At 39.2% G+C, this 12,736-nt stretch overlaps 1 protein-coding gene across 1 annotated transcript; it reads right to left on the bottom strand.

The window, feature by feature from the left end:
• Positions 1-1,644: 1,644 nt before the first annotated feature.
• LOC135637938 (uncharacterized) lies at positions 1,645-4,432 on the bottom strand. Its single transcript, XM_065150830.1, has 4 exons — positions 4,415-4,432; positions 3,893-3,991; positions 3,320-3,361; positions 1,645-3,066 (listed from the first exon to the last, which is right to left on the bottom strand). Exons 2-4 carry the CDS (start codon positions 3,956-3,958, stop codon positions 1,858-1,860), a joined length of 1,317 nt encoding a protein of 438 aa, XP_065006902.1. The 5' UTR covers positions 3,959-3,991; positions 4,415-4,432; the 3' UTR covers positions 1,645-1,857.
• Between the last annotated feature and the right edge of the window lie 8,304 nt (positions 4,433-12,736).

Below are 12,736 nucleotides of genomic sequence, written 5' to 3'. Positions count from 1 at the left end.
GGTTTTTCTTCTAGCGCTAAAATGTTATGGGGTTTTATCATCGATGGTTGAGTCAACCTAGCTCGATTTGGACCTGAAGGTGTAGAGACATTCAAGGCACTCTCATGGTAGCTCTGACATAGATGGGGTGCTCCGAGGCAATCTTCACATGGTCTCGATCATTTCGAGGTAACCTTAAGGTCGAACCAAGGTGGATCTAGGCTCGTCGATGCCGAGAGTGTTTCCCGACATGACCCCTCTGACACACAAGTTAGCTCTAGGGTAGTTGTGTAATGTAGAGGGTTAGTTGCAAAGATATCCGACCCCTTAGACTAACGTTGTGGGTTAGCTTTTATATATATTTGGTTGGAGAAATCACTTGTAATGGTCGTAACATCTTTCCACTATCATTCAATCAATGGGGGGTAATGAGCTTGTAATGATCGTAACACTATTCCCTTGGCATTTCTCTCAGGGGGATCGATCGAGGGGAGGCAAACCCGATCGGTCACCCATGGATTACTATCTGTGAGGGCTAATTAGGCCGACCCAAATGGTCCGCCATGGATCATCATCCTCAAGGCCAATAGACCATATCTTCCAACATACCAATCGCATCCCTATGTTATGACTAGATGGATGAGATTGATTATCAAAATATTTCCTATCAATATATATGTTTCAATTTTTTTATTTTTTATGAAATTGAGGCCTATGTATTCATTAATTTGGGTTTTTTTAGCACAAAAGAATTGACTTATTATTACTCGTTCGGTCTTCTTGCATATTACAAAGACATTAGCTTCTAAATATTCTAAGTGATAAAGTCAAATTTGTTGGAATTGTTATGTCCAGAAGAGAGAAATTATTAAATATTTAAAACTTGAATTATAGTTAAATTTTTTTAAGATGAAAATTATTTGTATCTCAAACCTTTTATTCCACTTTAATTGAGAGACGAGATGATCATATCTCATATCCCACTTTCTAAAAGGACTGAGAACTACATCAAAGATCTATTTTACAAAACATCTCTAGTAAGTGTCCACAAGCATATATATATATATATATATATATATATATATATATATATATATATATATATAGCTCATAAGTGTTCATTTAGTTTGTTTTTAAAATCAAAGCATATCTTACAAAGCCAATTTAGATAATGTATTCTTTAAATTGTTTGTTTAACGAGAGAATATACTCTTTTAGATACTCAATCGATATATTTGATAATTGATGTGATATTTGATAATTAATATATCCAATGGGTGTTCATTCAATTTCATATATAAATCTCAATTGATCGAAAGTAATGATCATATCATTTGTTCCACATTATCTATTCCGGGATGATTATTCTGATAAAACGATTATCTTGGTCAAATGGTCAGACTCAGGGAGCGGAGGTATTAATATTTTTTTATTTTAGAATGCATTATAATCTTTACTGCACTTTGTTCCTTGAGACGACTCGACATCAGTACAACATAAGGACTTTGATTGTTTATCTCTACGTTGCTTGTTAATACTGTCATTCTTGTTTTTCCGACATAAGGACTTTGATGGGTTCATTCCAAACTGAATTTTGATAAGAAATAACATTTTAAAGGGTTTTTTTAATCATTGTACAACTGGAAAAAAGATCTTTTTCGAAAATATAGAAAAACAAACCCAGAAACCTATTATTTTTCTTAAAATATCGTCCATATACATTCAACAACCATGCAGAATTTAGAGAAAGTCTTATTTTATGACTCTGTCTGCCTCCCATGTATTTGCCATTGAAAGATTACGTATGCAGCAATGTAAGATTATTCATTTGATCATCTTTTTTATTCTCTTTCTCACACATTAATATCTTGGACAGTGTCAGCCTCCCATGACCACGACCAAGTAAACGGCAGCTGCTCCCAACGCGAGGAAGAAGAAAGTGCAAGTGTTCAGTATCCAGATAACTGTGATCTGAGTTGCTGCTTTCGGAGTGCTGACTGTGAGCAAGTTCACGCTGAAGCTGGACAAGAATGCGAAGAACATCAACAGCATGAAGATCTTGTGTTGGAATCCGCTGTCTTTGTCGCCGAACAATCCTGAGAAGACGCTCATCATACCACCAAATGTGATCTGCGTGGTGACGGTAGCAACTTTGGACATGGGTTTGAGCTCAGCTTTATGATCCATGGTGTCAATCTGCGGTAGGAGTCTTCCTCCCTGACAGTGAGGTTTCATGACGAACCAGACGATTACTCCGAGCAACAGCACCGGGGAGAGAGCCAGTGGAAGGTAACTCTCCAGATACGCAGATGCCACAACAGTTGCTGTAACTGCCAATAAGCCGAGTAAAGAGTAGCTCAGAGTTTTCAGGACCTTAGGGAAGAAAACTCTGGCGGTTTGGTTCTGCATTCTCGGTGGCGCGGAGTTCCACATCATAAAAAAGAGTCCCATCATGGCGACGAAGAACATTAGGAGGATGCTGACCTCCATGATTTGGGTAAGGGCTTGTTCTGAAGATTTCTTACTGTAACCTACTAAAGTGGCTACAAGCCCAATGAAAGCAAGGGAGGTGACAGTGGATGAGAGACTTTGGAATTGCTTCAGCTCAGACTTATAGCTTTCGGAACCTGTTGCCCCATGGTCGTCTTCTGTTTGGATCGAGCAGCAGTAGATCAAGCCACTAATCAAGGATGATGGAAATAGAACAGCCAAAAAAATCGAGAGTTTGGGTATGAGATACAGGAAAGTAGCAGCTGTGAGGATCAACAGAGAACAGGAGACGATGATGAGTAGGGTAATTGGAGAGCTAAACTGGCCAGCAAGGACAGCGGGATGCCGATCAGATAGCAAATTGGAGGTGAGAAACATCAGACTTAGCCCACAAAGAAGATCAGAGAAGGTAAGGATGGCACAGATAACAAGGTGCAACCGTTTTACGTTGCCTTTTAATTCTCGGAAGCCAGTAAAAAGTGTCGTCACTGCCGTAATATTGATGGTCACAATAATAAAAGATAACCCCAGAATTTGTTTCATCCAGTTCACATTGCCATGCCGTTCCCAGCTTCGATCGCTTTGACCTTCTTCCATCTTTGTCCATGTCGAGGAAGCAAGAACAGAAAAGGTTAGATGCTTAGAAGAAAAAACGAGAAACGAAAACCGAGAAAACAACAACGTTAAGAGAGAGAGAGAGATAGTGTCTATAGTGTATTGTTATTGTACATATCGCTAGGGTTAGGAAAGAGGAGAACAGTTGATTGCTCTCCTAATTAATAAACTCACCCCCAGCTCCTCCGAAGAGAAGATTAATGCTCATCAAGAAGATGGATAGAGATCATATTACCTGAACCTGTAGACGAAGCTCCAGCTTTCCACCCATCAGATCCTGCAGGGGATGGGAACAGGCCGGATGACTATGAGAGAGAAAGATGACAGCGACGAGTGTAAGTAGGATGTTCTGTCAAAGACAGCGGCTCTCTCGACAGTAGGTTGCTTAGCTACTAAGCTTGTTGCTTGTGAAAGGCATAAGATGTTGGATATTGCGGAACTGAAACCACCGGAACAGAAAGCAGAATTGTTCGGTTCTAATTTCCATCGCTTTTGACCTTCTTTTATCTTTGTTTATGTAAAGGAAGAAAGAACAGAAAGGTAAGAGGGCTGAATGAGAAAAAGGAGAAACAAAAAACGAGAAAACAACAATCATTCTTCTGTACATAAATGTAAGAGAGAGAGAGATAGAGAGAGAGAGAGATCGTCTCTTTAGACTATTATTATTGTACATATCGCTAGGATTAGGAAAGTGTGGGGAAGAACACTGCTGAAAGCTGTAAAAGACATCGTTGCTTCGGATCATAGATTTAAACTGCAGTGGAGATGATGATGATGATGAGAATGAATCGATAGACTGTTTAATTACCATTTCCCATGAGCCCTCAGAGTCATCAACTGCTGATTGCGACCCACTCATGGGAGGAACAGGCATCCCGCTTGATTCCAGGACGCTGCGCTGCAACTCCTGCACAACATAATTATGTATTATTTGATGAGAGAAAAGAATTGAAGAGTTGGGGAAGCGTTGAAGTGAAGAGAAAGGTAGGGAAAGAGAGAGAGAAGCACTACTTGCTACCTCCTGTTTGTTCGAAGTGGAGATCGAGAAGAAGTTGACCTACTGAATGGAGAGAATTCAGAAGAAGAAAAATTAAGGGAGAGGGGGAGAGAACGTACGTTTGCTCTTCTCGTTTGGTTGCAACAGTTAGAAAGAAGAAGACAAAGGAGAAGAAGATGCATTCACCGTTCAGTTTCAACAGCTAGAAGAAGCAACTTAGTTGGAGAAGGAGGAGAACAATTGATTGCTCTCCCAATTAATATACTAAGCCGCAGCTCCTCCGAAGAGAAGAAGATTAATTCTCATCAAGAAGATGGATAGAGATCATATTACCTGAACCTCTACACGGTGCTCCTGCTATCGTTCCGTTGAGTGCCTAGAGGATGGGTCATTTTATAATGGACAAAGATGTGCTTCTAGATGGTCAAAGATTCTAGATGGTCAATGATTACGCAGCAATTCTCAATCCTACTTCTACTTCTGAAGCAAGAAGTGACTGTCGGGCTTAACGTCGGAACCTCTCCGTCAGCGATGACGATGATGACATAAACTCCTAGAGCTGAGAGATCGCTGACATAAACTCCACTTTTCCGATCGGCAGGAGTTTATGTCAGCAGTGGAGTTTAAATAAGGAAAAGTTCTTCTAGAAGCTCCTGTCAACATAAACTCCACTGCTGAGAGCTGAGAGCTGAGAGCTAAGAGCTGAGAGATCGGAAAAGTGGAGTTTATGTCAGCGATGACGATGTTTTCTCGTTTTTTGTTTCTCCTTTTTCTCATTCAGCCATCTTACCTTTCTGTTCTTTCTTCCTTCACATACACAAAGATAAAAGAAGGTCAAAGCGATGTAAATTAGAACCGAACCATTCTGCTTTCTGTTCCGGTGGTTTCAGTTCCGCAGTATCCAACATCTTATGCCTTTCACAAGCAACAAGCTTAGTAGCTAAGCAACCTACTGTCGAGAGAGCCGCCGTCTTTGACAGAACATCCTACTTCACTCGTCGCTGTCATTTTTCTCTCTCATAGTCATCCGGCCTGTTCCCATCCCCTGCAGGATCTGATGGGTGGAAAGCTGGAGCTTCGTCTACAGGTTCAGGTAATATGATCTCTATCCATCTTCTTGATGAGCATTAATCTTCTCTTCGGAGGAGCTGGGGGTGAGTTTATTAATTAGGAGAGCAATCAACTGTTCTCCTCTTTCTCCAAAAAGTCGCTTCCTCCCATGAGTGGATCGCAATCAGCAGTTGATGGCTCATTTAAGGGCTCCTTGGAAATGGTAATTTAACGGTCTATCGATTCATTCTCATCATCGTCATCTCCACTGTAGTTTAAATATATGATCCGAAGCAACGATGTCTTTTACAGCTTTCAGCAGTCGTTCTTCCCCACACTTTCCTAACCCTAGCGATATGTACAATAATAATACACTATAGACACGATCTCTCTCTCTCTCTCTCTCTCTCTCTCTCTCTCTCTCTCTCTCTCTTAACGTTGTTGTTTTCTCGGTTTTCGTTTCTCGTTTTTTTCTTCTAAGCATCTAACCTTTTCTGTTCTTGCTTCCTCGACATGGACAAAGATGGAAGAAGGTCAAATCGATCGAAGCTGCGAACGGCATGGCAATGTGAACTGGATGAAACAAATTCTGGGGTTATCCTTTATTATTGTCACCATCAATATTACGGCAGTGACGACACTTTTTACTGGCTTCCGAGAATTAAAAGGCCACGTAAAACGGTTGCACCTTGTTATCTGTGGCATCCTTACCTTCTCCGATCTTCTTTGTGGGCTAAGTCTTATGTTTCTCACCTCCAATTTGCTATCTGATCGGCATCCCGCTGCCCTTGCTGGCCAGTTTAGCTCTCCAATTACCCTACTCATCATCATCTCCTGTTCTCTGTTGGTCCTCACAGCTGCTAGTTTCCTATATCTCATACCCAAACTCCTGAACTTTTTGGCTGCTCTAGTTCCACCATCCTTGATTATTGGCTTGATCTACTGCTGCTCGATCCAAACAGAAGATGACCATGGTGCAACAGGTTACGAAAACTACAAGTCGGAGCTGAAGCAATTCCAAAGTCTCTCATCCACTGTCACCTCCCTTGCTTTCAATGGGCTTGTAGCTACTTTAGTAGGTTACAGTAAGAAATCTTCAGAACAAGCCCTTAGCCAAATCATGGAGGTCAGCATCCTCCTAATGTTCTTCGTCGCCATGATGGGACTCTTTTTGATGATGTGGAACTCCGCGCCACCGAGGATGTAGAACCAAACTCTGAGCTACTCTTTACTCGGCTTATTGGCAGTGACAGCAACTGTTGTGGCATCTGCGTATCTGGAGAGTTACCTTCCACTGGCTCTCTCCCCGGTGCTGTTGCTCGGAGTAATCGTCTGGTTCGTCATGAAACCTCACTGTCATGGAGGAAGACGCCTACCGCAGATTGACACCATGGATCATAAAGTTGCTCAAACCCATGTCCAAAGTTGCTACCGTCACCACGCAGATCACATTTGGTGGTATGATGAGCGTCTTCTCAGGATTGTTCGGCGACAAAGACAGCGGATTCCAACACAAGATCTTCATGCTGTTGATGTTCTTCGCATTCTTGTCCAGCTTCAGCGTGAACTTGCTCACAGTCAGCACTCCGAAAGCAGCAACTCAGATCACAGTTATCAGGATACTTAACACTTACTTTCTTCTTCCTCGCGTTGGGAGCAGCTGCCGTTTACTTGGTCGTGGTCATGGGAGGCTGACACTGTCCAAGATATTAATGTGTGAGAAAGAGAATAAAAAATATGATTAAAAGAATAATCTTACATTGCTGCATACGTAAACTTTCGATGGCAAATACATGCGAGGCAGAGATCAATTGACCTACTTCCACGGATAATAGAGAAGCAAATTACTACTATAAAAAGAGGGACAATTATAAATATCTTAGAAAGATGTTCATATGCCATAAAACATCCGAAAATACTAAAAAAGAAAAATCCAAACTATAAGTCCAAACTATTTAAATTCAAAAAAGAATAATCTTACATTGCTGCATATGTAAACTTTCGATGGCAAATACATGGGAGGCAGAGATCAATTGACCTACTTCCACGGACAATAGAGAAGCAAATTACTACTATAAAAAGAGGGACAATTACAAATACCTTAGGAAGATGTGCATATGCCATAAAATATCCGAAAATACTAAAAAAGAAAAATCCAAACTATAAGCCCAAACTATTTAATTGAGTGTGGACTTAAACTCAAAGTAAACACTTAGGTTTTTCTTATTGTATGTTTGGCTTCAAAGTCTAGGCCCTTATTTATATGTCCAATAAGAGATAACAAGCTTGATTTTCCCGATGTGGGACTATATGGGACTTCCTAAACTAACATATGATATTTTAAGAAAAATAATAGGTTTCTAAGTTTTTTTTCTATATTTTCGAAAAAGATCTTTTTTCCATTTGTGCAATGATTAAAAAAACCCTTTAAAATGTTATTTCTTATCAAAATTCAGGAATGAACCCATCAAAGTCCTTATGTCTGAAAAACAAGAATGGCAATATTAACGAGCAACATAGAGACAAACAATCAAAGTCCTTATGTTGTACTGATGTCGAGTCATCTAAAATCAAAAAATGTTCATACCTTCGCTCGCCTGAGTTCGACCATTAGACTAAGATAATCGTTTTATCAGAATAATCATCCCGAAATAGATAATGTGGAACAAATGATATGATCATTACTTTGGATCAATTGAGATTTATATATGAAATTCAATTAACACCTATTGGATATATCAATTATCAAATATCACATCAATTATCAAATATATCGACTGAGTATCTAAAAAACTATATTCTCTTATTAAACCAACTATTTAAATAATTCATTATCTAAATTGGCTTTGTAATATATGTTTTGATTTTTAAACAAACTAATGAACACTTATGAGCTATATGTATGCTTGTGGACACTTAGTAGAGATGTTTTGTAAGATAGATATTTAATATAGTAGTTTTAGAAAGTGGGATACGAGATATGTTCATCTTGTCTCTCAATTAAAGTAGGACACGAGGTAAAAGATATAAATATTTTTTATCTTTGAAAAAATTTATCTATCATTCAAATTTTAAATATTTAATAATTTATCTCTTCTTGACATAACAATGAGTACTAATAAGTCAATTCTTTTGTGCTAAAATTGATTGGAGAATATTTAAAGCATAAAAAAATCCAAATTAACAAATACTTAGGCCTCAATTTCATAAAAAATAAAAAATTTGAAGCATATATATTTATAGGAAATATTTTGATAACCAATCTCATCCCTCTAGTTGTCACAGAGGCGAGGACCCAATCATCCTCATAGGGTGTTGGTATGGTGGAAGATATGGTCTATTGATCTCGAGGATGATGGTCCATGGGGGGCCATTTGGGTCGACCCGATCAGCCCTCACATATAGTAATCTACGAGTGATCAATCGGGTCTGTCTCCCCTCGATAGGTCCCCCCAAGAGAAATACTAGAGGAATGACGTTATGGTCATTATAGGCTCGTCGCCCCCCATTGACAAAATGATAGCGGAAACACGTTATAGCCATTATAGGCTTGTCGCTTCGATTGACGGAACATTAGAGGGGGACGTTACGATCATTCCAAGTGATTCTCACGACCAAATATGTATAAAAGTCGACCCTCAACGGTAGTCCAAGGGGTCAGATCTCTTTGCAATTAACCCTTTTACATTACACAACCACCATAAGAGTTAACTTGAGTATCAAAGAGGTTGTGTTGGGAAACACTCCTAGCATTGACCTTTGTGTAGGGACTCATTGACGAGCTAGGATCCACGTTGGCCTGACCTCAAGACCACCTCAAAACAATCAGGGCTATATGAAGACCACCTCGGAACCACCTCATTTGTGTCAAGGATCCCATGAGGGTGCTCCAAACATCCATACTATTGGAAAATCTAGGGTGACATCACATATGTAACTAAAGAACATAAAATAAAAATCTAAGATTTTTTTTAGAAAAGAAGGTTTCATCGTCATGCGAAGATAGGTATGCAAAAACCCATAAAATCAAAAACTATATATATAAGAAAGATGTGTTACATAAGGAGATCGTATATCCATGAAAACCTGTATATATGTGAGAGAGGATGAAGGAAGTCAAATGTCCTACTCTCTAGAGGTGATCCAAATGGCAGGGACCGCTGCTCAAATCTCCTCGCTGTGCGCATCACGCAATCAAGAAGGGGCCGATCCTTCTTGCTATCCACACACCCCAAATAGGGGCTACTAGTTGAGGAGGAGAGGGGAGAGGAGAATAGGAGGTGGCAGCTAAAAGGGTTTAGCCTATGGCCCTTTGGTTCTCTCATATTTGTAGAGTCCCCCTATGAACTTAACCCTAATGGATCCTACTATATTGGGTATTGGATCTCCATCCAACTATCCAAGTCTATTACATTAGTGGATCTCTACCAAATAATATATTATTGGCTCTTATTGGATCTCATATATAAGATCCGATAATTCAAGGATTTATTGGATATCCAATAAGTATGTGACCCTCTAGGCCAAATATCGAGCTAGCCGTGAGTCATACTTATTAGAACTTATTTTAGCTCAGTGAATTATTATCTCCATAATAATTCACTCGACTCATGGATTGCAGAAATACTATATCACTACGTCATAGTCCCTAGATGATATAGGAGAATTCAATTCATTAGACTTATATGGTCTTAGTTATCACGTATATATAGTCCCTTATCCATATAATATCCTAGAGACCGTATACCATTTCTACTCGAGTCTACTCGGGTATAGTGCTAATCGGATTTCTACAATTTCTATTAGGCCCATACGATTTCTACTCGAGTCTCGCTCTAATCGGATTCTCCTAGAGAACTCTTTTTCTCTCAATCTAAATGATCATGACCATGGATTTATCTAAGCAAGAGAACATATGAGATATTTCTCTTATGACACAAAGAGCGGATGATCCTTTATCGATACTCAATAGCCCTCGTAAGGTTGGTTGCCACTCCCGATGCCCGGTTGTGCTAGATTTGGAACTTCCAGACCTATAAATCCAGTATAAAAGAGTGGTGTACTCATATAGGATATCCTTAGTGTCTCAAGTCTAACGATTAGATACACCACTAGGATGACGGAATTGTTGTTTGACAATAAGACATCATCAACCATCCAACATTTCGTAAGTAGATCAATCAGTGAACTCATTCTCCAATGAATACTTGCACTTTATCCCTAGTGTCCCCACACGAGCAGCTATGAGACCAGCCACCTCCATCATATGGATAGGTATATAATACACTATTGTGTCTGGTTATCTCAATGTTCATCTCGAGTAACTTATGACCGAGATTATTTAGGGTCTATGTTTAAAGATGAATCGATCTTATTATTGTGATCTTATCACAATTTGATTCTCATTGCATAAATCCATAAACATCAATATATATATATATATATATATATATATATATATATATATATATATATATATATATATATCCAATAAGTAATATAAAGTGAGAAAATATCATAATAATAATATGCAAAAAGAATACATATCATATCACATGTGTCATCACTCACGTGATTGAATTGTAGGGCACCTATAACTAGCACTAAAGTTATCTATCTCGACCAAACAGTCCGGTCTATGCTAAAACTATGTATCTTAGCCAAATAGTCCAGTATATGCCCGAGTTATGTATGTCGACTAGATAGTCCAACCTGTGCTCGAATTATGTGTCTCGGTCATACATGTCCAATATGTGCCCGAGTAATGCACTTTGGTCATACATGTCAAGAAGTTCCCCTCCCGACCCCGACTTGTGTGTAGAAACTCGATGACGAAGAAGTAGTAATTCGACAAGGGAGGAAGAGCGCCTCCTTGCTCTACCTCGAACCTATTCTAGAGATAAAGCCTGGACCTAACCTAACGTCGACCACCTTCGTTCAAGCATCCATGTGGGTAACTCTATACAATTAGGATCGGACCAAGCCATATTGATCCATCGATCATAGCATAAGGTGCCCTAACACTTGTGATTTTAGAATGCATTATAATCTTTAGCACGCTAGGTTACACTCGACATCAAGTCATAAGGATAGAAGAAACTAATATTTTAAAGGGTTTTTTTTTGTCTTAATAATTTTTTTGTAATCTCTCCCCACAGCAGCTGCCTTGCATGACCACAGCGAAGTAAACGTAAGCGGCGGCCAACGCGAGGAACAAGAAGGTGCAAGTTGTTCAGTATCCCGATGACTGTGATCTGAGTTGCCGACTGTGAGCAATTTCACGCTGAAGCTGGACAAGAATGCGAAGAACATCAACAACACGAAGATCTTGAGTTGGAATCCAATATCTTTTGTCGCCGAAATAATCGATAGACTGTTCAATTACCATTTCCCATGAGCCCTTAAATGAGTCATCAACTGCTGATTGCGATCCACTCATGGGAGGAAGAGGCATCCGGCTTGGTTCCACGACGCTGCACTGTGTCTCATAGTTCTGCAACTCCAGCACAACAGAGTTCGGTATTATTTGATGACACAAAAGAATGAAAGAGTTGGGAAAGCATTGTAACCAAGAGAAAATTAGGGAACGAGTCATTTGATTTTATAGGATAACTCATCTATTGATTTTATTTGACCCAAATTATTAACTAAAAATAATTAAATTAAAATTAATAATGATACATTCATCTAATATTTATAAATTAATATTAATCTTAATTGGAACGTTACATTTTAACAAAATTCAAATTGACACATTTGATTATAATTAATTTGAGCTAATTTAAATTAATAAAATATAAAATATCTAACTATTTTCGTATCTTTATTAGTTTGTAAATTAATATTAGCGAACAAAATTCAGGTAATTATATTTAGTAATAGTTAATATGGGCTCATCATTTATTAATTAATAATATATGTACAATATAAAACATCTAAATACTAAATTAACACTAATTATGTGGATAAATCCCACGATCATAAATACTTAATATTCCGAAGGCCCGCTGAAAGCATTTATATTGCGATGTAATCCTTTCTTGTTGATGTGGTAATTTGAATTGTGCCCGACCCGTCTTCGTTTGGGGCGAGGGCGACGCGAGATGGGCGGCAAGGGGAAGAAGCCGGAGATCAGCGATCACGTTGTCACCGTTCGCCGGCGCCTGCACCAGGCTCTCTCTCTCGGCATGAAGTAAACCTTCTTTCTCACCTCTCATATTCTTTCCTCCGATTCCTTTTCTTGTGCGCAGTCGTCCCTCGTTTTGTCGCCCGGTTGAGGTCGTGAAGCCCTCTTGGCGCACTGAGATAGAGATAAAAGAACAATGAAATCGAGAGGATTGATGGCTCGCGTCTCGCGGGGACCGGGTCTTGGATTACTTGCTTTGGCTGCCCCGTAGGGCGGTGGATGTATAGGTTGTGTGAATTTTCATGATTCTTGTTTCTTGTTGGGCCGTTTCATTTTTAGGGTTTGGACGTGTAGGTTAGTTCTTTTTAGGGTTTCTTTGAAATTCATCCTCAACGCGTTCCAATTTTAGTATCCTTGTAAATTTAAATTTAGAGTTCCATGTCTTCCTATTCTTATCTTGCGAAGAACTAACTCTTCCT

The sequence above is a fragment of the Musa acuminata genome, chromosome BXJ3-5 (genome assembly GCF_036884655.1).
Source record: "Musa acuminata AAA Group cultivar baxijiao chromosome BXJ3-5, Cavendish_Baxijiao_AAA, whole genome shotgun sequence".
NCBI lineage: Eukaryota > Viridiplantae > Streptophyta > Magnoliopsida > Zingiberales > Musaceae > Musa > Musa acuminata.
This window is presented reverse-complemented; position numbering and strand designations above follow the sequence as displayed.